This window comes from Ursus arctos, chromosome X, assembly GCF_023065955.2.
Source record: "Ursus arctos isolate Adak ecotype North America chromosome X, UrsArc2.0, whole genome shotgun sequence".
In the NCBI taxonomy this organism is placed as follows: Eukaryota; Metazoa; Chordata; class Mammalia; order Carnivora; family Ursidae; genus Ursus; species Ursus arctos.
Genome location: NC_079873.1, coordinates 13,066,952 through 13,091,277, shown reverse-complemented (window position 1 = coordinate 13,091,277; position 24,326 = coordinate 13,066,952). Strand labels below are relative to the sequence as shown.

Below are 24,326 nucleotides of genomic sequence, written 5' to 3'. Positions count from 1 at the left end.
ATAAAAATATGAGTGAACAAGCTTTGCAGTGAATATTATCAATTAGAAGCAAAAATCACAAGATTGAACCAAGTCACAGCTAGAAAAACTCACCCTTCTTTTGACTTAGATAGAGAAGTCTAAATAGCAGTACCTGTAAACATTTTATTTCTGAATGACCCTGTTTCCAGCTAAAGGGACCCAACGGACTCCTAATAAATGGCTAGGCCCAAAAAACTCAAACTCTGAGAAACAGGCAACTGACTGTTCACTCAGACTCCTCTCTATGGGTATGCTGTGCAAACAACCCCCCTCTGGAACAGTAGCTCATCAAGTTTAAGGTTCATGATATCGGGAAAAAAAAACAGGAAGGGGTAATTTAGAAAAATACATTCCAAGAATAAAAAAGTGACAACAAGGAAATGTCTTCACATCTAATAGATTGACTACAATTAAAAGCACTGAAGAAGGGGCGCCTGGGTGGCTCAGTCGTTAAGCGTCTGCCTTCGGCTCAGGGCATGATCCCAGGGTCCTGGGATCAAGACCCACATCGGGCTCCCTGCTCCCTGGGAGCCTGCTTCTTCCTCTCCCACTCCCCCTGCTTGTGTTCCCTCTCTCGTTGGCTGTCTCTCTCTCTGTCAAATAAATAAATAAAATCTTTAAAAAAAAAAAAGAACTGAAGAAAAGGGAACTAATGAGAGAACCAAATTCTGGCAAGGAGCACTGAACTCTCATACATGGCCAGTGGGAGTATACAACCACTTGGTAAAACTCTTTGGCACTTTCTTTTACACCTTCCCTAAGGTACAGCAATTCTACTCCTAGGTGCCAGGGAAACAACAATATATGTCACAAAAAGACTCACAAACAAACATTCATTGTATCCTTACTCATAACAGCCAAACACTGGAAACAACCCAAATGTCCATCAACAGAATGGATCATCAAATTGTGGTACATTCACACAACGAAACACTACTGAGTGATAAAAAAAAAAACAACAACAACAACTACAGAGACCCAGTCAGAACAGTTCTCACAGTGGGGGCCAGGGAGTGACTGGAAAGGGTGACAGAAATGTTCTATTCTTGATTGAAGCGGTAGCTACATGGATGTTAAAACTCAAACTGGAGATTTTTAAATGTGTGCATTTTATCATTTAGAAAACAGAATAAAACAGAATGAAGGCATAGACAGCCATGACATAGGCCTCTAAGAGTCGAGAAAGATGGAGAAAAGTGGGTTGTCTCTCTGCCAATGGCGGAATGGAAGCCCAATGTGAATGGAATGAGGAAAGAATGGGGCAAGAAGTAGGAAGTAGAGAGTGAATGCAGATAAGTTGTTAAAGGAATAACAAAAAACGATAAGGTAGAACTTGGTCATAGGCTGACTCAGTAGAACAAAAAATGACTCCACTGTGAATTAAAAACCAAAAAACAGGCACCACGCTAGGCACAAAACTCCAATGTCCAAGGCCAAATAACATTAGGAATCAAAAAGAACTCCACTTCTAAAACTAGGGAAGTCAGGCAGGAGAGACTATAAGAGGAAAATGAACAATTCTCATTTTGTTTCAGACCCTAACAGGACATTCAAGTTTCAGGAGAGTCATTTTTTGTTACTAACCCTTAATAACATCATCTTGCATTTACATAGGACTGAATTTCCAATCAGACTTTATACTTGTGTTCTCACTAATCCTCACAACACCCCTATAGAATACTGTTACCCCATTTTAAAAGAGGAGAGGAAATCATGGTTCAGAGCAGTTCGATGGCTTGCCCAAGATCACATAGCTAGTCACATTAAACCCACACCTTCTGATTCCAATCAAAAGATTTTTCCATTATGCCACACCTGCTCCTCTCTACAAGATTACAACCTCTCTTTAGCCTAGCATACATTTTTATCTGTGTCCCTCTAGAACTCACCACTATTTTCAATGCAGCAAAAACCTGCAGAAACTGGGTCATTTTCAAACACAGCCCACGAAATACAAAAGGAGGGTTATGGATAACCAATTCTAGAATACCTTTAATTGGTCTTATCTTAAACTACAAGCCTAACCCCCAGGAGGACAAGATGCTGCGGTGAATTTATGGAACTTTAGGCACTGCAGGCGAGGCGGCCAACTCTGCAAGTCATCCTCAGAACCAACTAACGTATTTTACCACGAACATGGCCAGCACAGCATAAATGTGAGCAAGCAGGCAACCCCACAACTAGGCACTTTACACATTTCTCAGCAAAATGCTTCCCCTACCATTTATTTCCCTTATCCTTATTCCCAAACACAAAAGCTAAATATTTTCATTTATATGACTGGTCTTTAAAGGTTGAATCAACTCTTTTGCTTTTGCAGAGTTATATTTTTAAGTAGTTTCATAAAAGCAGTTGTTATATAAATATGTTTGGAATGTTTGCTGAAAGGAACAATTCCAAAACAATACCCATCTTTCACATGGTATGTTCCTGCATAATGAAATCTATATACAAAGGATTAAATCATCTAAATCATTTACAAGTCTAAAAATAAACTAGTTTGTAGGATAAGAGACAAGGCATTACTAAGATATATTTCATTTTATTTTTAAAAAAAACCTTGCTTGAGAGTATAAAATTAAATTGAGCCACGTTTCCAAGGACAGAGGTAATTAAGTCAGGAGATTCAGCAGCTGGTGGCATTGCTGGCTGATAGATTAAGAAGTCTCTAAGACACTGCCTGGGACAGCTGGACAAGATCGCCTCTTACCTGGATGCATCTGCTCCGTGCTGCTCCGCAGTTTGCTGTAGCCATGGCTCAAGGGCACCCTCTGGTAATGAGGCGGGGAAGAAGGAGGGGAGGCGAGGGGTGACATCGTGGGAGACTGTGTTTCCTGCTTCAAAAGAACCACAGCAGAGTTCAGAGGCAATCACTCGAGAAGCCCGGTGCTCTGAGCTGCAGTTATGAAGTATAATGCAACTCTATTGCTGGCGAAATGGCTGATTTAACAAATGGAGAGAATGTTTTCTCAAAAACACAGTTGGGTTAAAATGCAGTGTCTGAGGATTCACATCTCCCAGAGAACAAAGTCTCGTCAGTGCTTAGTTGCCTAAATTACTAAAACAAGCCTGAAATGCTTTCAGTTATTCCGCTAAAATTTTCCTTTGGAAAACGGAAGACAATGATCACATGAAATAGCATTCGTACTCCCCAAATCTGATCTCTTTGTGGAGAAATTCAACTTTCATTCGTTAATAAAGGCTCCTATTTCCTGGATTTACACTTATCAAGTCTTCTAGCAAATGTGGATATTACAAATACACATTTAAAATGAATGCTTAATGCTAAATGTTCCTGGAGCTTACTATGCCAAAGTAAAATACCAGCTTTTTCTTTTTCACACTGGGGGATTACAAAACAATTCATTATGGGTAAACCACTCCTAAACACTAGGATGGAGGTTTAACAAGCTACAGTTCAAATTTCAGTCGAACTGTGAATTTTATGTAGGACTCTGGCAAGGTAAACCACCTTCCTCTGCTACGGGGTTTCCCCCTCTTTTTTTAATGCTACCAATAAACTGTTAATTTCGGAGTATCCGAATAACAAGGAAACAGTACCTTTCATCAACATGCAGACTATACAGGTGCTTAGTCTAAAAAAATAAATGCAATCTGAGATACTGATCAAATACTCTTCTTCAAGAAAAAGAAAAGAATATTTGTTTTGAGGTGTGAGTTCACATCAACAGATTGGGTGGGCCAACCATAAACCCAACCTGAAGTGAAAGGGTGTGTCCTCAATCATGCAGGCAGGGGATGGGCCTAGAAAGTCCCTAGGGTATCAGCCATCCTGGGATAGTGGACCCTCATTCCTCTCCAAACACTGGTAGGAAAACATGCCACAGTACTGACTGAAGGTATTTATATAAATATATATATATATATATATATATATATATATATATATATATATCCATCCCTGAAGAACCTGTTTAAAATGTATCAGAATTACAAAAGCAACAGTACATGGAGTTATTTAACAGGACTTGCTATATGTCACTTGACTATAAATATAAAAATTCTGCAGCAACCTCATATATACAGCATTATCATGGTGAGCCATGTAAATTAGTTTTACAACTTAATCCTTTAATATTCATTGCATTTAAAAAACATTTTGATTTGTCTTCCTAAAATATGACAAATTTCTTTGTCTTATAGAAGATAGTATATTGAATATAATTTGACTTTACTGCATGATTCAGTACCTTTATTAGAAGCATGAGCTGTACCTTGATGCCCTATTTACCTCTTTCTTAGGCTCACTCTTCTGAGATTTTATACTTCTGTCTCTATCAATCACCAGCTGACTATTGCAATTACTGCTCTAATTTTAAAGCCCATCCTCCCTATTCTTGTCCCTAACCTGCTAAATGTGTAATGGCAGTATTTCCCAAGATGGAATTCCAAACATGCTCTGCAAGAAAAGATTCCCTGGTGAAAGAAGTTGAGTAAATACAAATCTCCAGGTCTCTTTACAGCAGGACTTCTCAGGGCCTTGAATGTGCTAATGTGCACTATAACTCTCCCAGACTGAAGATGTAGTCTTTCCCCCAAGAAAAGAATATGAAGCAGAAGTCTCCAAACATATTTAACCACAGAAACCTTTTCTCCAAACTTTGTGTGAGGAGAGGATCTATTAAAAACTCCTAGGGATGCATGGCTGGCTCTTAAAGCCCCACACTGGGTGTGGAGTTTACTTAAAAAAAAAACAAAAAACAAAAAAAACTCCTGTAAGTTACGTTTCAAAGAACCCATTTGGAAATGCTGATTAGAGAAATCAAGGAAGTGTGTTAAATCAGTAGCCTTACTTTGGACACAGTTCTACATTAGAGTAGGCTCTAAAGGACCCAGGGGTGGCTATATGTCAGCTGTTTTTTCTTGCTACAAGGAAACTTTACTGGCTCACTTCCAAATCTATAATTGTATCCCAGATGGTGAGGTTTGCTAGAAGCTTAACAGCAGATATGAGGCACTGCTACTCGAGGTCTCATGGTCAGAATCAAACGGACATGCCTGATCAGACTGTTTACCTGTTTATCCTCATCGTCCATTCTTTTGAAGGTATTTTTTTCTGTGATTAAATATGGAATCTGAACCTTAGTTCCATGCAGTTCAGCCGGGTTCCCAAATCGTATCTCGGCATCAGTCTTTGACATCATAAAGCGAGGCAGTGGCAGCTCTTTAAGACCAGAATCAGAGAAGCTCAAGTGAGACTTTATTTTAAAACTGTGAAAAGCGGGACTCAATGGCCAAAAGATGAATCACTTTTCAGGGAAAATTCCAGAGCACTAAATATAGATTAAATTTTTATTTTGACACAATGAAGACTCCTATAATAATGTCATGAGAGAAAAATGCTTCAGTTTTACCAAGGCATTCTTGCTTCACATTTTTAAATGCTGTCAAATCACTGCAGAGAATATTCAGGTTTTGGACTAATCTCCCACCTCAGGCTTTAGTCCAGCACCAGCAAGAAGGATGTGATATTGTATAAACACAGTAAGTGGCAAATGATGCAGGCAAAACCTATACAACACATATTATATGCCAGACACTATATTAAGATCTGCAAATGTTAGGTCATTTAATCCTCAGAACAACTCAATAAGGTAAGACTATCATCAGCCTTCTTTTACAGATGTGGAAACAGACACAAAGGAGCTAAGTAACACCCCCAAGATCACACAGCTCATCATCTGTGGCAGAGCTGTCACAGCCGAGAGCTGCTGCCCTACAGAAAGGCCCCTCATTCCTAGGGCCAACTTACTGGGTAAAACAGTTTTTCACCCTATGTCATTCCTTAAGGAATTTTCACACTTGATCTCCAATTGTCTTTTCATAATGGAATAAGGAAAATGGTATCAAGTTAGAGCAATCAGTCCAACGTTCAGCCAGATTCTACTGTCAAAACCATTAGCCACACTCACAATGCTACAAAGAGCTGAAATGCAATAGTCTGGAATATTTACTTATCTTTCAAATATCTGATAAAAGTATTCTGAAAAAGAAATGATGCTCTGGCACACTTCTAGTTCTCAGCACAGCAAATCATACAACACAAAGAACTCCAAAAATGGGGATAATATTATGAATTATGCATAATGATTTGCATCTGTATCCATTGTTCAGGGTAATACTCATCACCGTGCCTCTGCGCTTCCATCAGCGCTCTATTCCAAACACAGCTGCACTTCCACTGACTGACGCCGTGCTAAAGCCAGAAAACATCTTAGCAATAACAACCAAGTATCCCAGTTCCCCAGGCAAAGAAGGCCCCTGGTTCTCTAATATCCACATCATGTTTATTTTTAGTTGCTATGTCCACATTTGATTCAAAGAAGTAGGCAATATGATGACTCCCTGCATGATCAATCAGTCAAAGGCCCAAGAGACACAAATAGAATAAATAATCTGGAAAATTAAACCAGGACTCTCCTCTAAAGAGAGGATGGCCACCATTTTGAACACTGTAACTTTTCCCAACCTCGGCAGCGCTCCAGTACTCAAGGCAGGAATGGACTTTAAAAGAAAAAAGGTAGAAGAAAAGAAAACCTAGATTCTTTGTAAATCAAATATAAGCTAATCCTATGGTTATCTTCTCAGAAAGGTATTTGTTTCATTCAGTCTGCAAAAGGGATCTAAAAAGATGGAAGGAGATCAGATAAAATAATTTGCACCCTGACTGCCCATAAGAGGATGACTATACTTCCAAACACTGCTTGAGGGAGAAGAGAAGTAAATGTTGACATTTGTAAACTCCCTGACCAGTGTTTTACTGGGTGTTCAACACATAATTCTGGGAACAAAAGAATACAAACACGGGAAGATGAGTATCAACTACTATTATACTAGGACTCCCAGATATCCTTTAGGACACTGTCACTTCACACAGTCTCCTCCTTCCCTGGCTATGGCATTTCTCCAGAACTATTCACCTGGCAAAGAAGTTCTCTCCTCCAGATGGCCACCAAAGAGCAAAACACAAAATATAGCTGAATTTCTCTTGTACTTTCTTTGCTTATGTAGTTTTAAACAACTCTCACTTAACAGAATTGTAACCATACATAATAATAATCCTATCACTGAAAACTTTCATGAAGGTGCTATCTCCCTTAAACTGCTCCAAGCTTTCAAAAAGTGAAAAGTAAAACTCTAGTTTGTAAATATTCAGTCTAAATGGTTTTTTGAAGTCATATGGATATCACATTTAATAGTGAAACTTTATTCAAAAATTAATCAAGGGTCTGCTATCCAGTGATGTATGTCAAGTAATCACAAGAGCCATTTGTAGTAGTTGGTTAGAATCTTTTCTCCCAAACTGAATTAACACAAGGAAATAAATAGAGTCCAAACTAGAGTTTTATGGGGGCCACAGAGGCAATGAGTACAGCCATCCAAGGCAGTAATTTGTTTCATAATATCTTAGGTTGTAGTCTTTGAACATAGAAATGCTTTGTATATTAAATGTAAATGACTATTTTTCCTTTCCATGAAGAAAACTATGCCTCTAAACATCTGACCCTCTAAAAATTAAGGGAAAAATCCTTTCATTTTCCATGTTTGATGGAGACATGAATATAAGAAATACTTCCATTTCCTCAATTAGAAAAAATGTGAACATAAAACAGAAATGGAATAACAAATGGTAAATGACAATGGGGAGAGCTGGGGCTGAGCAGAGAGGTCATGTTCCATCTAAAATGGCAGCTGCTGTTCACTGTCCTTCAATACTGTCCACTAGAAATAGAAGGCGAGCCGCATACATAATTATAAATTGTGTAGTAACAACAATATTTTTTAAGTGAAGAAGCCAGTCACAAAAAGACAAACACTGTATGATTTCACTTATATGAAGGATCAATAGCCAAATGTATAGGGACAGAAAGTAGAATGGTGGTTGCCTGTGACTAGGGCCAGGGGAAATGCAGAGCTGTTTAATGGCTATAGAGTTTCATATACCTCAGATGAAAAGAGTTCTGGTGATGGATGGTGGAGATGGTTGCACAGTATGAATGTACTGAATGGTACAATTAAAAAATGGTTAAGGTGGGGCACCTGGCTGGCTCAGTAGGTAGAACACGCAACTCTTGATCTCAAGGTCATGAGTTAGAGCCCCACGCTGGGTGTGGAGACTACGTAAAAAAAAGTTAAGATAAATTTTATGTTATGTATATTTTATCACAATTTTTCAAAACTTTTTCAAATAAAAAGGAAACAGGTGAAATTAATTTTAATAATTATTTCAACCCAATATTATCATTATACAATATAATTGAGATAAAAATTATTAATGAAATTGAATTTACATTCTTTTATTCAGACTTTTTTTTCAAACTCCCAGGTGTATTTTACCTGCCCTGCACACCTTGATTCAGACGTACCACATTTCAAGTGCTAAGGAACCACACTAGCATGGCTACTGGCTACCCCACTAGAACAGCACAATTCCAGTTGATGGTTGATATGAGGGCATGTGGACCACTGTGGCCAGAAATCTGTATTTTACTAAGAGATATTATAATGTTAAATGTTAACAACTAATTGAATTCTTTTTAAATTATGTTAAGAGTATTTTGTATGGAGGGATAATTTATATAAATCTTAAGTGTACCATCTGAAGAATTTTGACAAATGTATATATAAGCACATACACCCAAATTAAGATATGACATTTCTATCTTATAGAATTTTCCTTTACATCCATTTCTAGTTAATCCCCTCTCCTTGTCCCACTCGGCAACCCCAGTTCTAATCTCTAAATCCAGACTACCTTTGCCATTACAGAACTTCACATAATGGAATCATTCAGTATTTATCCTTGAAACTAGCTTCCTTCACAACATTTTGTCTGTGAGAATCATCCAGCCTACTATGTGTAGACATAGTTTATTCTTTTTCATGGCTATGGAATAATCCATTTTTATGAATATATTGAGATTTTTTTTAATCTATATCTCCTATGATAAACATCTGGGCTGTTTCCAGTTTAGGGCCATTATGAATATAGCTGTTACAAACATTCTTATAAATGGTTTTTGATGGACATGAATTAATTTATCTTGGGCATAAACCTATGAACTAAGTCCAACCCACTGCCTATTTCTGTATAGCCCGTGAGTTAAGAATGGGTATTACATTTTTGAATGTCTGAAAAACATCAAAAGAAAAATAGTTGTGATGTGAAAATTGTATGAAATTCAAATTTCAGGGTCCACAAATAAAGATTTTTTGGAACACAGCCACTCTCCTTTGGTTTACATATCGTCCATATCCGCTTTCGTAGTTCAAGGGCAGAGTTAGGTAGTTGCAGCAAAGGCCATATGGTTCACAAAGCCTAAAATATCCACCACCTAGCCCTTTACAGGAAAAGTTTGCTGATCCCAGTCTTACACAATGCAATGGTTAAAGTAAAATGTAGTCTTACTAAAACAATAAAGGAGCATTTAATGGAAAAATATTTTACACCGCTTATTAAGTTTTAAATAATTTATATTAAATTAAAAATTCAATTCCTCAATCAACACTAACCAGATTTCGAGTCTTCAACAACCAAGCCATATGTGACTAGTAAGTACTATATCGGATGGCACAGTTCAGAAGCTTTTCCAAATTTTTAACATCACGTGATTTTATGCTCACAACAACCCCGTAAGACAGGTACTACTGGTATACCCCCTCTCCAGGTGAGCCATTTAAAGCTCAAAAAAGCTAGGCAACTTGTCTGAGGGCATACAAATAAAAAGCTGTGGTGCAAAACAATTCAAAATGATAAAATATACATAACATAACAAAGGCAACCTATTGCTGGGGCCCATACATTGTCACTAAGCTAAACTGTCATCCTGAAAATTAAAATATTCTTTCTATTGCAGGTTTGAACACTCAGCATGGGACTGTGGCATTTCAGAGCTAGAAAACAGCCTAGAGAAAACCTGCTTAGAATATCCACATCTTACAGGTGAAGAACTAAGCCCAGGAAGGGGAGGGTGGGCCTTGTCTTAGTCATGCAGCAATTTGGTGACAGAACCATGACCACAACACTCCTGCCTGCAGGGACTCCCTCTTGTAATTTTTTGGAGGGGAAAGGCAAATAAATTACATTTACTTATCAATTTCATAAAAGGGCATTTAATTAAAAAAACACCTTAGAACTGAATGTATTTCATTTTATAAATAACTCACTCTTGTCCTAATTCTTTCTCCTTTCACTACAAACTGTGCCAGACTGCCACTAGATCAATAACCAGTTTGGGGAACACAGCCCCTAGGGGCTATGTGAACCACATTATTGCACTATTAGCATTCAGAGACTCCCAGAGGGGCTGTGGAAAGAAATCATGGGGTCAGTCATCCTGGTTAAGAAAAAAATTACGTCTTTATTCTCCCTAACTGAAAGAGCATTTCCTTCAATTATGAACACAGGCAACAAAGCGCTGTAGTATCATTAGCAGCACCTGTAGCTTTGTCACCCAGCAAAATCAGACATTTATATATCATATTACACTTGTTGTAGACATCTTGAAGTATTGTTTATGCTCATCACTACTTTGAAAGTATGGTAGTTATTTAGGTCACTGTTTGATCTCTTATTTCATGCGTTAATGAAAAAGTATGTATATTGCCATAAAACACTTTTTAAAAATATCTTAGTTTTAATTTCAATATAATTGGTTTCCTTTAGACTCCTATGTCTTTGTATACATTTAAAACATTACTCCAGGAAGGAGTATCATGCTGCCAAAGGAGCCCATGACACAAGAGGTTACAAAACCTGCCCTAACCCCTACCTATCCCTTCCCTCAGTCCTCACACCCTGTTATGACCAGTCCTCAGAAAGGAAGGGACAACAGCTCCCAGGGCAAATGTCCACCATGCACTTTCCTCATCAGGAATTCTCCACGGGTCCTCAATTTTACCCCTTCCTTCTGTCCTCCTAAATCATCATAAGTATAACCATTTCACCATCTGTATAACCGGCCAAATAGGGTGAGGCTAGGGAGAGACCTAGTGTCAACATTTAAGAAGGTGGTTACTCTCAGGGCAGGGTCCTGATTCTGTAAATGGAGAATCGGCACTTGTAAAGCCCTGAGAATGAATTCCCCCTTAAAGTTATATAACCTGGGTGCCTCGGGCCTCACCCCAGTTCAGGCCCTGTTATAACCAAATATGTACTCGTACTTTAAGCAAAGCTCTTGAAAATGCTCCACTCAGCTTTCATTAGAACTCAGCCTCAACCCTGACTCCACAGAAGAATCACCTGAGGAGCTCTTAAAAGTCCCCATGTTCAGGCTGCACCCCAGGCTAATTAAATGAGAGTTTCTGGAAGTGACCCCTGCCACCTGTAGTTTTTATTTTGCATTAAAGCTCTCCAGCAGATTCTTAAGTACAAACAAGGCTGGGAACCAGGGCTTGAGAAAGAAGACCTCTTTAGAAATCCCTTAGGAGTTGGGGGTGAATCTGAAATCCAACTGTTTGAGCTTAAAAAGTGACAGATGATTAAGACTCAGTCCCCACACACAAGCACTCATCTCTTCATTCACTCAGCAAACATGCCCTGAGTGTCCACAGCACAGCTCCTCCTCCCTTCCCTTCAGGTAAGCTTGCAGACTAGTGAGGAAGACAGAAATTAGTCAACCTATAAAGAAGTATTTACAAACTGATAAAAGTGCTATGAAGGAGCAGATGCTAAGAGTAAAGTAGGGAGGGGACTGTCACACAGAAGCACTATCTAACAGGATTAACCCATCCAAGGATTAAGTAACTCCCTAGGGATATGTACTTTGGTTTTGACTTACCATTCACTCTTCATTACCCATTTTACAACTTTATGGAGAGAAAACTGTTAGCTAACTAATCTCGTCTAATAGCAATGCAAGTGAATTTCATCTTAGAAAAGAGTATAATAACCAAGTTACAGTTTTACTGCTCTACAGGGCATTCATCAATTTTATATGTAATTTAGCAATCTTACTCCAGCATTCTTTCTTTCCATGACTATAAATACTTCTGACTCTCCTACACTTTCTTGAACCAGCTTTACTCTATGCTGATTCCTTCGTTAATGAATTAATTTGACAGAACCTACTTTAGACAGGATGGTGGGGACAGTCCACAAATCCTGAAGGACAAGGAGGAAGAACCAGCCATTGGAAAGAAGGGGGGAAACAGACCACGGGGAACTCAAGACCTTGAGATAACATGGTCTTTCCCACACCAGAAATGGCTAGGCCAGTGAGGCCGGGCTACAGATTGCGAACACAAGCAGAGGGCAGGTTTAAGATAAGGATGGAGAAGCAGAGCCTAGATTACTTAGCGCCTTACAGATCAGTGTAGTGACTTTGATTTTAGTCTGATGTACAACAAGCCAACCAGTGGAGGATATCAAGGAGGAGGATGAAAAGATCATTCCTACTGCCATGTGGGAAAAGAGACTGGAAGAGAGAAGGGAGAAGGCCAAGAAATCAATGACAAAACCACTGTGATATCCGAGTGAGTGGCTGAAGGTGGGCCGGGTCTAGTAGGTATAGAGAGATGGAGGGAGCAGGCAACGAGACTGAAGCCGCACTGCCAGGACTGCTGATGGATTACACTGTGGAGCGAAGAAACGGGCGGAATCAAGGATGACTTCTAGGGGCGCCTGGGTGGCTCAGTCCTTAAGCCTTCGGCTCAGGACATGATCCCGGAGTTCTGGGATCGAGCCCCACATCAGGCTCCTCTACTAGGAGCCTGCTTCTTCCTCTCCCACTCCCCCTGCTTGTGTTCCCTCTCTCACTGGCTGTCTCTCTCTCTCTGTGAAATAAATAAATAAAATCTTTAAAAAAAAAAAAAAAGGATGACTTCTAGGTTCCTGGATTGAGCAACTATAGCTGGTGGTGGCACTGGCTGAAATAGGCAAGGCTAGGGGTTAGAGGTTAACACACACACACACACACACGCAGACGCATGTAACTCGTGAAGTTAAGAATGGACTCACAACTCCATGAGTGTGATGAGGCTACTACAACCATATTAAATTCTCACAGAGCATTCTCTTTGGCCTTCAAGGTTTGTGTCACAAAACATTACACTAATGGATTTCAAGCAATAAATTGGAAAATTCTAAGTGGCAGCTCAAAGTTTGGCCCAATCTTGCCCTCATTCTTACTTAACATATGCTGACTACAAATAATTTTTATTTAATAATTCTTTAAATGAAGGAAGAAAACTCAAAATTAACTGTGAGTATACTTAAACTGTCAAAGGTAAAAGGCAGCATCAGGATTTATAAAATACAACTGAGAAAGCCTTACACTTGTGAAAAAATGTTAATCCTTTACACATGTGATAATTTAGACAACCGCCCCCCTTCTCACCCCCCAATTCCCAGGAAATTAAGCTGCAGATATGGGCACAAATCAGGTAAAAGACCAGTCTAATTAAAATAAACAACAAAAGCATCAGAAACTTATTCTTGTATACAACAAAGCAGCTTTAACTTTTCCAGAAGATAAAGCTGGAAGATACAACAATAAAGCTTAATGATCATTTACAGTGAAATGGAAACTGGAAACTTTCCGTGTCTACCCCAAGTCCAAATACAATGTGATGTGACTTTAAACTAATCACAGCAAATGACTTATAGCAGTGACCACGCTGCCTTGTAGTGATAAACTCCAAACTTGCCACTGAAATAATGCTCTATCAAAAAAACTATTTTAAGGAACCAAGTTATGTAATATCAAAGGATGATCTGGGTCAGATTTTTTTCCCATTCAGAAAATATTCCGTGATTCCAGATTATAATAAGCACCTTACTAAACAGAATAATCAAGAAGAGGCTACTATGCATGAAGAGCGAGGGAAGCGAAGGCTAAGCTTCTGGCTCCAAACTCTACTAACCTTATGTCTTTGGGCAAATTACTCAACGCCCCCTAAACTTCAATTTCCACATCTGTAAGATAAGAATAACAACAGTACCACAGGAGAGACTTCCAGTGTTTATCCAGAGCCAGTTCTCTCCTTGCAGGCATAGGAGAGAATTACACAGCCCCCAGTCTGCTCTGCAGTTCAGTGGATCCATGTGACAAGTTCTGGCCAATGCACTGTGAGCAGCAGTAATGTGAGTCATACCCAGGACCAAGTATTTAACGGCTAGGGTGAGAACTATTTCTCTGTTGCAGCAATTATAGGAACAGGTGCTTGCTGGAGGAGGGGGGGTGCCACAAGATAAAGTAGCCAGGATCATGAAGCTACCACATGGAGGGCAGCTGCCCTTAGAGGGTCACCGTGGCCTACTGCAAAGCAGGAAGCGAACCTGCATTTTGTTAAGGCACTGGGATTTCAGTGGAATTTGTTTCACGGTTTATCGTAAGCAATGCAAACTAACACAAACACCTAATTTAGTAGGATGTTGGGAGGACTAAATGAGATGGTATCTGGCAGACACTAAGCCTTTTTAATAAAGATTAGTAGAATGATTGTGGCTCCCTGATGGTTAGCGCAAAAGGACTTCATTTCCCATAGTCAAGCTATCAGAATCTTCTCAGCTATTTAAGAGTTGTCCTACAACGTTCCTGAACCCACTCTGAGGTTTACCAAGGACTTCACAGTACAGGCGTGGTGGACAGTTGAGTGGTTTTTATCTCAAAATGAGGAAAAGGAAAAAGTTCCTGCATGGCTGTGTGAACTTAGGAAAGTAACTTAGATCAGAGTAAATGAACAGAGGACCTCAGCACAGCCCTGGAATAATCACCTTCTTCATAGAGATTTGTACACCCAATACTGAGGCAGTATAAATGATGCTAAGAGTTTGGGGCTTTGCTTTTTGTTTAAGTTGTGGGAAGTGCTCAAACACTCACTGGGTTGGGAGCAAGGATGGAAAGATAAGAAAACATTAAATCAAAACTTTGAGAAGCTAAGTTCATTCTGCCAAAATTTTGGCAGCTCCATAGTACTTACTAATCATTATAAGAGTGCTTCAGGAATTGGGGGAGTAAAGGATGATCATATATGATATGACTCGCAGGGACAGGAGAGGAAATAGGGGCGGTTCCACTCAAACTATCCCACGTACTTGTCCCCTTGTCCCTAACAGAACTTCAATTGGCATTAAATATTCCTCAAAAGGAAAATAAAACTAAATGCTATCATTTTGCCACAGGCTCTAGAATTTCTGTCCTGATCTCCTTCTGCTAAAGAACAAAATCTATTTTAACTTCAACTCCATTAAAAGGCATGAATCTCAGGTCACAATCTCAATTTTTTTTCCCCTTTCAAAAAGAAAAATAAGATACCTGCTAAATTTTCTTACTTTATTTTACAACAGCTGGAAGAAGCAAGGAGAAATTCCACAGATGCTTATAGAACAGGCCTTAAGCCCACTAAAAATGGTTCTCATAAACGAGACACCCGTCATGGACAATCAAATGTACAAATGGGAGATACTTACCACATTTAATACTTTCTATCCGTACAGGGAGGCCAGACTGTGCTGCAGCAATCAGTTTTAAGGCAATGTAAAACTGTGTTGGACCAAAATAACCAACCCGCTTTGCACCACACAGTTCTGTGATCTGAAAACAGACAAGAAAAAACCAGGCTGAAAACCCCATTTCATAACAGGAAAATGAGACAAGATATATTATGAAATATCAAGGATTTCACAGTGTAGCTAACCAAAAACTCCCTGGAGAACCTATGTGTACACACTGGTTGGGGGTTTTTTCCTCCAGTTTATAGGAAGATTTCCAATTCAGATAATTAAATTCTACCTACTCATGATGTTTCAGGACTGATTATTCCTCCTCTTTCAAAGATAAAAATAAAGGTGACAAAGGATGGCTGTTACTGTTCTTATGAAAGACAGTGACTTGTTCAGGGGGTGGATACTAATGTACAAAGTCTAGAAGATCACTGGGGTGATAACAGAACAGGTTAGTCATTACCACTACTTGTGGATTATCCCAGCTGATCAAAACTAAAAGTGAATTAATTATTTTTAAGGTTTTCAGGCAACAGATTTCCTAAGCATTGAAACTACATGACAAGTGCTCACTTCAGAGAAGCAAAAGGGGTGGGGGGACTATGAACACAAATGTCTTTAAGATCTTGCAATCTTTGGGGTGCCTGGGTGGCTCAGTCGTTAAGCGTCTGCCTTCCGCTCAGGTCATGATCCCAGCGTTCTGGGATCCAGCCCCGCATCCAGCCCCGCATCCAGCCCCGCATCCAGCCCCGCATCCAGCCCCGCATCCAGCCCCGGCATCATCGCATCATCAGGCTCCCTGCTCAGCAGGAAGCCTGCTTCTCCCTCTCCCACTCCCCCTGCTTGTGTTCCCTCTCTCGATGCCTCTCTCTCTGTCAAATAAATAAATAAAATCTTTAAAAAAAAAAAAAAGATCTTGCAATCTTTAATTTGCAGACCTTAAACAAACACATATCCAATCGGTAGTTTAAAACTAACAAATATTCAATGACTTTTTAAAGTTATTTCAAAGTAATACTCAAAAGTTCAAATAACAGTAAGTGGGGGGAAGATCTAAAAAGCACCCTCCACTTCCTATGGCCCAGAGGAAAACATATTTTTTTAGAAATGTTCTATGCATATATATAGCACACACCTGTGTTTTTCCTCTTTATTCAATATTTTATACAAACAGAATACTACATACTATTTTGCAACTTACTTTCATTTAGCATTATCCCTTGAAGAAAAATCTTCTCTATCAGCACAGTTAAAATTACATCTTTCTTTTAACAACCACACAATACTCTGCTATAAAGATACACCGTGGTTTCTTTTTTTAGTTGGTCCGTATGGATGGGCTTTTAGATTTCCAAACTATAAACAGTCACTAATTAATCTTAAGAAAATTCCTATAAAAATTCAACTAGGATGTCAGCAAAAAATGGGGGGAATAAGGGCCTCCAAAAATTCTCTCCTCCATCAAAGCAGTGAGAAAACCAACTAAGCAAATGGACAGAACTCTGGAAACTAACCCAAGGCATGCAGCAATCCAGGGAGCGTTTATTCAAGAAAAGCTGCTGGATCTCTGGAAGAACACTGAGCTTTGTGCTATTTAACTGGCCTTACACCCAAGCTCCCACCCCAACTGCAGGCATCACTGTGGTTGCAGGCATCCATAGCCTGCAGTCACAGTGAGACAAACAGCCTGGCTGCCACAGGAGGGGGCAGAACAGGGCTGGGCTTCTTGAATGTATAGATTAGTGTTTGTCTTTCTCCCTCCCTCTCTCTCCCCCTCCCTCCCTTCCTTCCTTCTGATACTTCTAGTATTTCTCATAGCAGGTGGTCTAACTCGCCTAGCCCTCGACTTGTTGCTGGGGTCGGGGGAGAGCAAGTCCTGTCTTCGTGGCTGGATCCACCAGGAATGGAGCTTTCCTCAAATGCAACTGGTGCAGGACAGGTGGGGAGCAGTCCTGGTTCAAATACTGCAGATTCACTGCTCTTACCAAGATTTAGGAGATTTTCTTGAATGTTTCTCCATTTGCTGTATGTCCTCAGGTCAATTTCCAATGACTTTAATTATTTTTTATATATTTTTTTGTTACCATTTAAAAGGTTGTTTCATTGGAGAGGGTCTGCTGAGCTCCTCAGGCTGCTGTTCCAAAAGTCTCAATCCTCCCCAGATTCATTCTTGACTGGAGAAGCAATAGGATGTTATGGTAAAGAGAACAGCCCCTGGAGTCAATGACTTGGTTGTGAATCCTGGCCTGGGCACTAATTAGCTATTTGCATAACCTAAGGCAAACTACTTAACTCTTGTGCCTCAGTCTCCCCATAAGTGTAAAGAGAGATGATGGTAATTATCTCATGAGAGCTAATTAGCAGTGCTGACAATAGTGTCCATTCAATAAATGCACTGCTGTCTGATTTACTGATCCACTTGCCTTATTTGGTCCAGTCTAGCTGCATATTAGAATAACCGGAGGAGTTTCTGAAAAATACAGCTACCTAAGCCCTACCCCCCAAAGATTCTGTTTCAGCTGGTAAATTGTGCAGCCCAGGCATGGGTATTTTTGCAAAGCTCTCAAGGTAATTCTAACATGCAGCAAAGGCTGAGAATCACTGCTCTTTCAGTGATCTCATTCTTTCTCCAGGCCTCAATTACCATCCAAATGACCACCAAATCACTCTCTCCAAACGTAACATCTCAGACACTTCATGCACTTTTCCAAAATCCTCCTGTGGACACCCAATGCCATCTCAGACATAACACAAATAAGCCCCTCCCCACATATCCTGGTACCGGCTAATTAATCTTACTGGTGTCAACTATTCCATATATTAAATCAGAAACTTATCTTCAATGGTAACCATACCCAGTTGATCTTGCCACCAACCCACGTCCCAAATCAAGGCTATCTTCTCCACTGTCACGGCCTTAACCCTTCCTAGTATCTCATCTGGCTATCATGACAGATTTTCTAAACAGAATTCACATACTTAACCATACAGGGACAGATTTTTTTAACTTTTTTCTAACTTTATTCCATTAGTTGGTGGTGTTCTCGCAACAAAACAAGTAGGCACTAATACCGAGAGAGATGAGAACCCCTGAGTGTGACTTTCAGATACTAGTGAGTTTTCCTCAAGTGAACAAGTAGACATCAATACTAATTATCAGAATTTGTTTCTCAGGGGCGCCTGGGTGGCACAGCGGTTAAGCGTCTGCCTTCGGCTCAGGGCGTGATCCCGGCGATCTGGGATCGAGCCCCACATCAGGCTCTTCTGCTATGAGCCTGCTTCTTCCTCTCCCACTCCCCCTGCTTGTGTTCCCTCTCTCGCTGGCTGTCTCTCTGTCAAATAAATAAAATCTTTAAAAAAAAAAAAAAAAAAGAATTTGTTTCTCGAAGAAATACAATATTCATATGGAAAAGCATAATATAGATACAGAAAAGCATACAAATCCTTAGTGTATGGGGATATAAGTTTTCATAAATGGAACACAACTACATAAGAAGCAGTCAGGATCAAGAAACAAAACATTATAAGCCTTCTAGAAGCCCCCCTGTGCAGCTCCTTTCAATCGCTACCCATATGCCATTTTCCTAACTTCTAATACCACAGGTTAGTTTTGCCTTTTTCTGAACTTTATATAAATAGTCAAAGAGTATGTACCCACGTGTCTGCCTTCTTTGTTCAATGTTGTTTGTGACATGCTTCCAAGTTGTGGAGTGAAATTACAGGTCAGTCATTTCAGTTGTTATTCAAATATTTCTATGGATATATCCCAAATTATCTATCCTTCTGACACTGGACATTTGGATGGTTTCCACTTTGGGTCTGTTCTATATCGTGCTGCTCTAATATTCTTGCTCATGTTTGTCAAGACATGTAGAGTAGAATACATTAGCCTGAAATACATTTCTCTTTAGGTTTCTATCTAAGAGTGCTAACTGCTGGCTTACCAGATATGTATATGTTTAGTGTTAGTAGATATGGCCACGCTGCCACCAATGGTGTTTGGGAATTCAGTTTACTCTATGTCCTTGCCAACACTTGGTATTTTTAGGCTTTTTCATTTTCACCATTCTAATGGGAGTGTGGTAGTATCTCATTATAGTTTTACTTTGCATTTTTCTGAGAACTAGGAAGTTTATCACCTTTTCATAGGATCATAGGTATTATGGTCCTGAGACCAATTCCAAAATGTGAAGGCGGTGGTATCCCACACAGCACCAAGTAACTGTCCAGATAACACCTGGGTGTACAACAGTTCAACTCAACTCTGACAGGATTACCTAGAGACAGCATCAGATTCCACAGATTAAGGAAGGGCTTAGTCCTCCAAGACTGCCCCCTTACTCCCCTCCCCCCAACTTCAGACATTAGTCACAAGCCCAGGTTGTTACCAAGCGGCTATAAATCAGATGTTCCCATGACTCCCTCCTCAGGTTTGGTTAATCTGCTACAACAGCTCACAGAACTCAAAGAAACATTTTACTCAGTAGATTAACAGTTTATTATAAAAAGGATATAACCCAGAAACAGCCAAATGAAAGAAATGAATAGGGCAAGGTATGCGGGAGTGTGCAGTTTCTATAGCCTCTTGGAGCACCACTCCACTCTCCCCAAATAGCTGGTGCTCACCAACTCGGAAGCTCTCTGAACCCTTTTTGGGTTTCTATGGATGCTTCATTACATAAGCATGATTGATTAAATCCTGATCATTGGTGACTGATTCAACCTCCAGCCCCCTCCCCACCTGGAGGTTTGTGCGGGAGGTGGGTATCCAAAGTTCCAAAACTTCAAATTACAAGGTTGGTTCCCTTGGCAACCAGCCCCCAACCCGGTTACCTGAGGGCTTACCCTAAATCACCTTATTAACATAACAAAAGACACATTTACTGCTCTGATCACAGGAAATTCCAAGGGTTTTAGGAGCTCTGTGCTTTAGGAACTGAGTTGAAGACCAAATATATATTTCCTATTATAAATCAAGTTACAACAGGCCATTTGCACGTGACTAATTCTCTACTAATCTCCATGAAATAGGGAGATGTGTTTGCTGTTCGTCAGTTCACTCTCTGCCATATTGTCTATCCTCAATAAATACTGGTTGAATAAATAATTTTTCTGACCCATACTCACTTCAGCTCATCTTCCAACTCCAGTTCGTCTTCCACAGTGTCTGCATATTCTTCGTTTTGAAAGCTGACAATACTGTTCTCATGCTTTAAGACATCTCAGCCTGGAACTCCACCATCCTCAGGACAATATTCTCTGTCCTTAGTATGGCATTAAAGTCCCTTCACAACCTGGCCTGGAGCAGCTTCTCTATTTTCATCTCCGAACACGGACTAACCCAAGGACACACGGATGGACAGACGAACACACACACACACACACACACACACACACACACACACACATTCTGTAGCTGCATTCCACTTCTCCCACTTTCACAGACACATCTTGTACTTTCACTTCTCTGTATCTACACACATGGTGCAGAAGATGGTGAACTAAATAGCCCTTAAAGTCAAGAATGGTTTGCAACACGGAAAACTAATTAGTTTTATAACTTTGGGCAAATTTATTTAAATCTGCCTGAAACTTAATTTCCTCATTTGTAAAATAGAGATAGTGCCTCCCTCAGAGGACTATTGTGAAGAAAAAAATAAACTAGTGTACTAAATGAACGTAATACAATGCTTAGGGATATTCGATAATTGGTGGGTTCCATCCCTTTTATCTGAAACTTACTCCCTCTGGTTCTTGAAAGCTACTTCTCTGTACCTCCTTCCTTCCCAAGTCCCCAGGTACAGTTTATTTTCCCTGTGTATTCTCTGACTCTTCAAATATCTATAAATACCCACCACGTGATGATATACTGTCTTGGATTTGCTTCCAAATAAAAGGGGGGAGGGGAGTAAGTAGAGCAGAGCGTATGGGTGCAAAGAGTATGTCCCCTAGTTGAGAACTGTTGAAGCTGGGTGATGGCGTTCATGGGGGTTCATTCGCCTACTGCCTGTACTTACGTGTATGTTTGACATTCTCCACATTTAAGCTTTTTAATGTCTATTTCTTCACTTATCAGATATTATAATTATCTGTTTATCTCTGCCTCCTATTAAGATGCAAGGGGTAACTTCCATTCACCACCAACACAAGGATATCCAGGCTGCAGTCAAAAAATCCTCGATCAAGTAAATGAACCAATCCTCACAAATAAAAAGTAACTGAATTGTATAATACATCCCTTACTGTGAATATATAAGTTACACATCTTCAAGTACAGGCTTGCCCATACGTGGGAAAAAACACCGAGATCATCAATGTGGATCCAGCATCAATATAGTTGTTGCTGAATAATCCCTAAAAAATTATAATCCTTGACATGCAAACAATTTAACTACTATTTCAGTGTTAATTTAATATCAAGTTGACCTTCTGTTATTCCTTTGCCGTAAGTAATACATAGAACTGAAAAGCTCTTAACTAAAGGTAAGTGAAATTGCTGCTAAAACCTCCATATGGTACTTTGAGACCAACACTCAAATCTGGCATTAGTAAACTGCTTTATTTACCTTGGAAAGTGTCCTTTGGTCCTATACACCACTAGGATCACTGCTTTATAGCAAACGTGGAATATACACACATAAGTGAGGTAAGCCCATAGCTCACTTTTCTTGCTCTTTGTACACTAACCCTCCAAGAGACATGCCAAGAACTTCCTGAAATATTCAAGCCATAAGGAAGACAAAGTAATTACAAGCCTTTGGAACTTATATATGGACCCTTGTAAGCCTGAAATATCTTAATTCATAAAAGAGGTTCATTTTCTTTTTCTTTTTTTAAGATTTTATTTATTTATTTGACAGAGAGAGAAAGAGCACAAGCAGAGGGAGCAGCAGGCAAAGGGAGAGGGAGAAGCTGGCTCCCCGCTGAGGAAGGAGCCCGGCAGGGGTCTCACCCTGATCATGACCTGAGCTGAAGGCAGCCGCTTAACTGACTGAGCCACCCAGGCGTCCCAGAGGTTAATTTTCTAAGTTTTGTTTCTCAAGGTTCAAGATGTTCTAAGTCTAAATTAAATTCTCCATGGAAAAGCTCTAAATTGTGGGTAGAAATATTTTAAGACAAACTAAAGAAAATAAGGTGGTGCTTTATCCCCAGGTACTTAATTAGCAGGAGATATTTTATATAATCGCGACTTCAAACAGTCCAAGTTGCCAAGCATTGCTAGAAATAAAGAAAAAATACAAAGATTCCACTCCTTTTTTTTTTTTTTTTTTTTTTGTCTAAACTCCAAACCTGTAACACTCTCAGCTGGATCCATCTCAGATTACACGTTGTGCAAATTTCTGACACAGAACAAGAACCTATGGACTCGTATTTGTTTTCTCAGGTGTAAGGCCAGCAACGGGGAAAAAAAAAAAAAAAGGAATGGATGGAATCAACTTCCTTACAGCTTACAGATGTGCACTAAACTGTGGGGGTGCTGGATACGAATCAGAAAAATTCACCGACCATTTGGGAGGAACCTGGACAAAGTTCTGGAAGAAAATTGAAGGCCACTAAAATAGCTTCCCTCCTACCTAATTCTGAAAGATTAAGTAACTGTGCTGAGTAATCAGTCCACACATGTTCCAGTTTGCCTGAAATAATACTTTCTTTCCTAGCTGAAATTTAATAAATTTTCAGAACCATTCAAAGGTTGGAATAAGATTCTCTCTTTCAAGTATTTTTAAAAGACTTCCTTAGAAAGATTTAAAATTGTAAAAAAAAAAAAAAAAAAGTCTTGTTGGGAGGGGTTGAAAGAATTCTGCAAGAGCACCAGTGGACCTTTATTTTCTATTCTTTCTCTGCGGCAGCTGCCAAGTTCAGTTTCTTTGCTCACACATTGACTACTTCAAGTCCTGCCCCTAGACTCATGCAATTTCACCACACCAATGTCCACACTCCCTCCATGAGACCTTATTGAAACGAGATCACCCCCCAACTCAATGGTACTTAGAGGGCTCCTCGCTCCCTTTCCTGTAAAACCCAGACTCCTGAGCATGGCTTTGGGGGCCCTCCCATCTGGCCTAAACTACCTTTCTAACAACCCTACGTCTGACTCCTCCCTGCCCTGCATCTAAGGCTTCAGCCACTCCAGATGCCAACCAGTCTCTCAACACATAAGAGCCATTCAAGCCTATGGGCACCGAGGTGTGTCCCCTGCCTGGAAGCTGCAGGTCTCCCCACTTCATTACCCACAAGACTCATTCTCCAGATCACCTCAAGACCAACCTTATGTTTGCAACCTTAACTCCATATGGCATGTTCTCTGCATTCCAATAACCCTCCTCACTAGCTTTCTATCACATCACTAGCCTTATAATACAGCCAAGTCTGTATTTTGGTCACTGTCTCCACAGGGGAAGGAGCTGGAGTCCCCTACCCCCAAATGCCCAGCCCAAGGCAAGAGTATATCTTTATCATGTGTACCCCAAGACTCATACTTTACAATGCTTGCTATTTTTCAGTTGCTCAATTAATATTTGCTTAATTAATTCATTTTCACAGCCTGTAGTAACAGAATCGCTCTTCTTTCTCTCATCTTGTAATTACTTTTACAACTGGCTGCTAAATTGGCTTTAGTCATCTCACACCATATAGCCATAAGAGTTCCTGCAGGAATATAAGAGAATATTGACTTGTCTGTTCCATCCCCGCTCAGCTAGGAAGGACTGGTTACGATCAAAGCATGAGGAAAGGCCTCATCATGCTTTGTTTTGGCCCTCTGCCTCAGAGCCTACAACACCTCAGTGATGCTCCAGCAGCTAGGTGCTCCAGAGATGCACACTGCGGGCTTCCTCCT

At 39.9% G+C, this 24,326-nt stretch overlaps 1 protein-coding gene across 7 annotated transcripts in view; it reads right to left on the bottom strand.

Moving 5' to 3' along the window:
• REPS2 (RALBP1 associated Eps domain containing 2) overlaps positions 1–24,326 on the bottom strand; it is a 215,800-nt gene that overhangs the window by 141,846 nt on the left and 49,628 nt on the right. For 4 of the 7 annotated variants that reach the window (XM_057310284.1, XM_057310293.1, XM_026480258.4 and 1 more), the window contains exons 2-4: positions 15,455–15,578; positions 5,058–5,206; positions 2,732–2,858 (exon numbers count right to left, since the gene is read on the bottom strand). In XM_057310284.1, coding sequence (XP_057166267.1) covers positions 2,732–2,858; positions 5,058–5,206; positions 15,455–15,578 — 400 coding nt within the window. The remainder of the gene's footprint in view (positions 1–2,731; positions 2,859–5,057; positions 5,207–15,454; positions 15,579–24,326) is intronic. The other 3 variants (XM_057310289.1, XM_048213703.2, XM_057310299.1) reach the window with 1 other exon arrangement.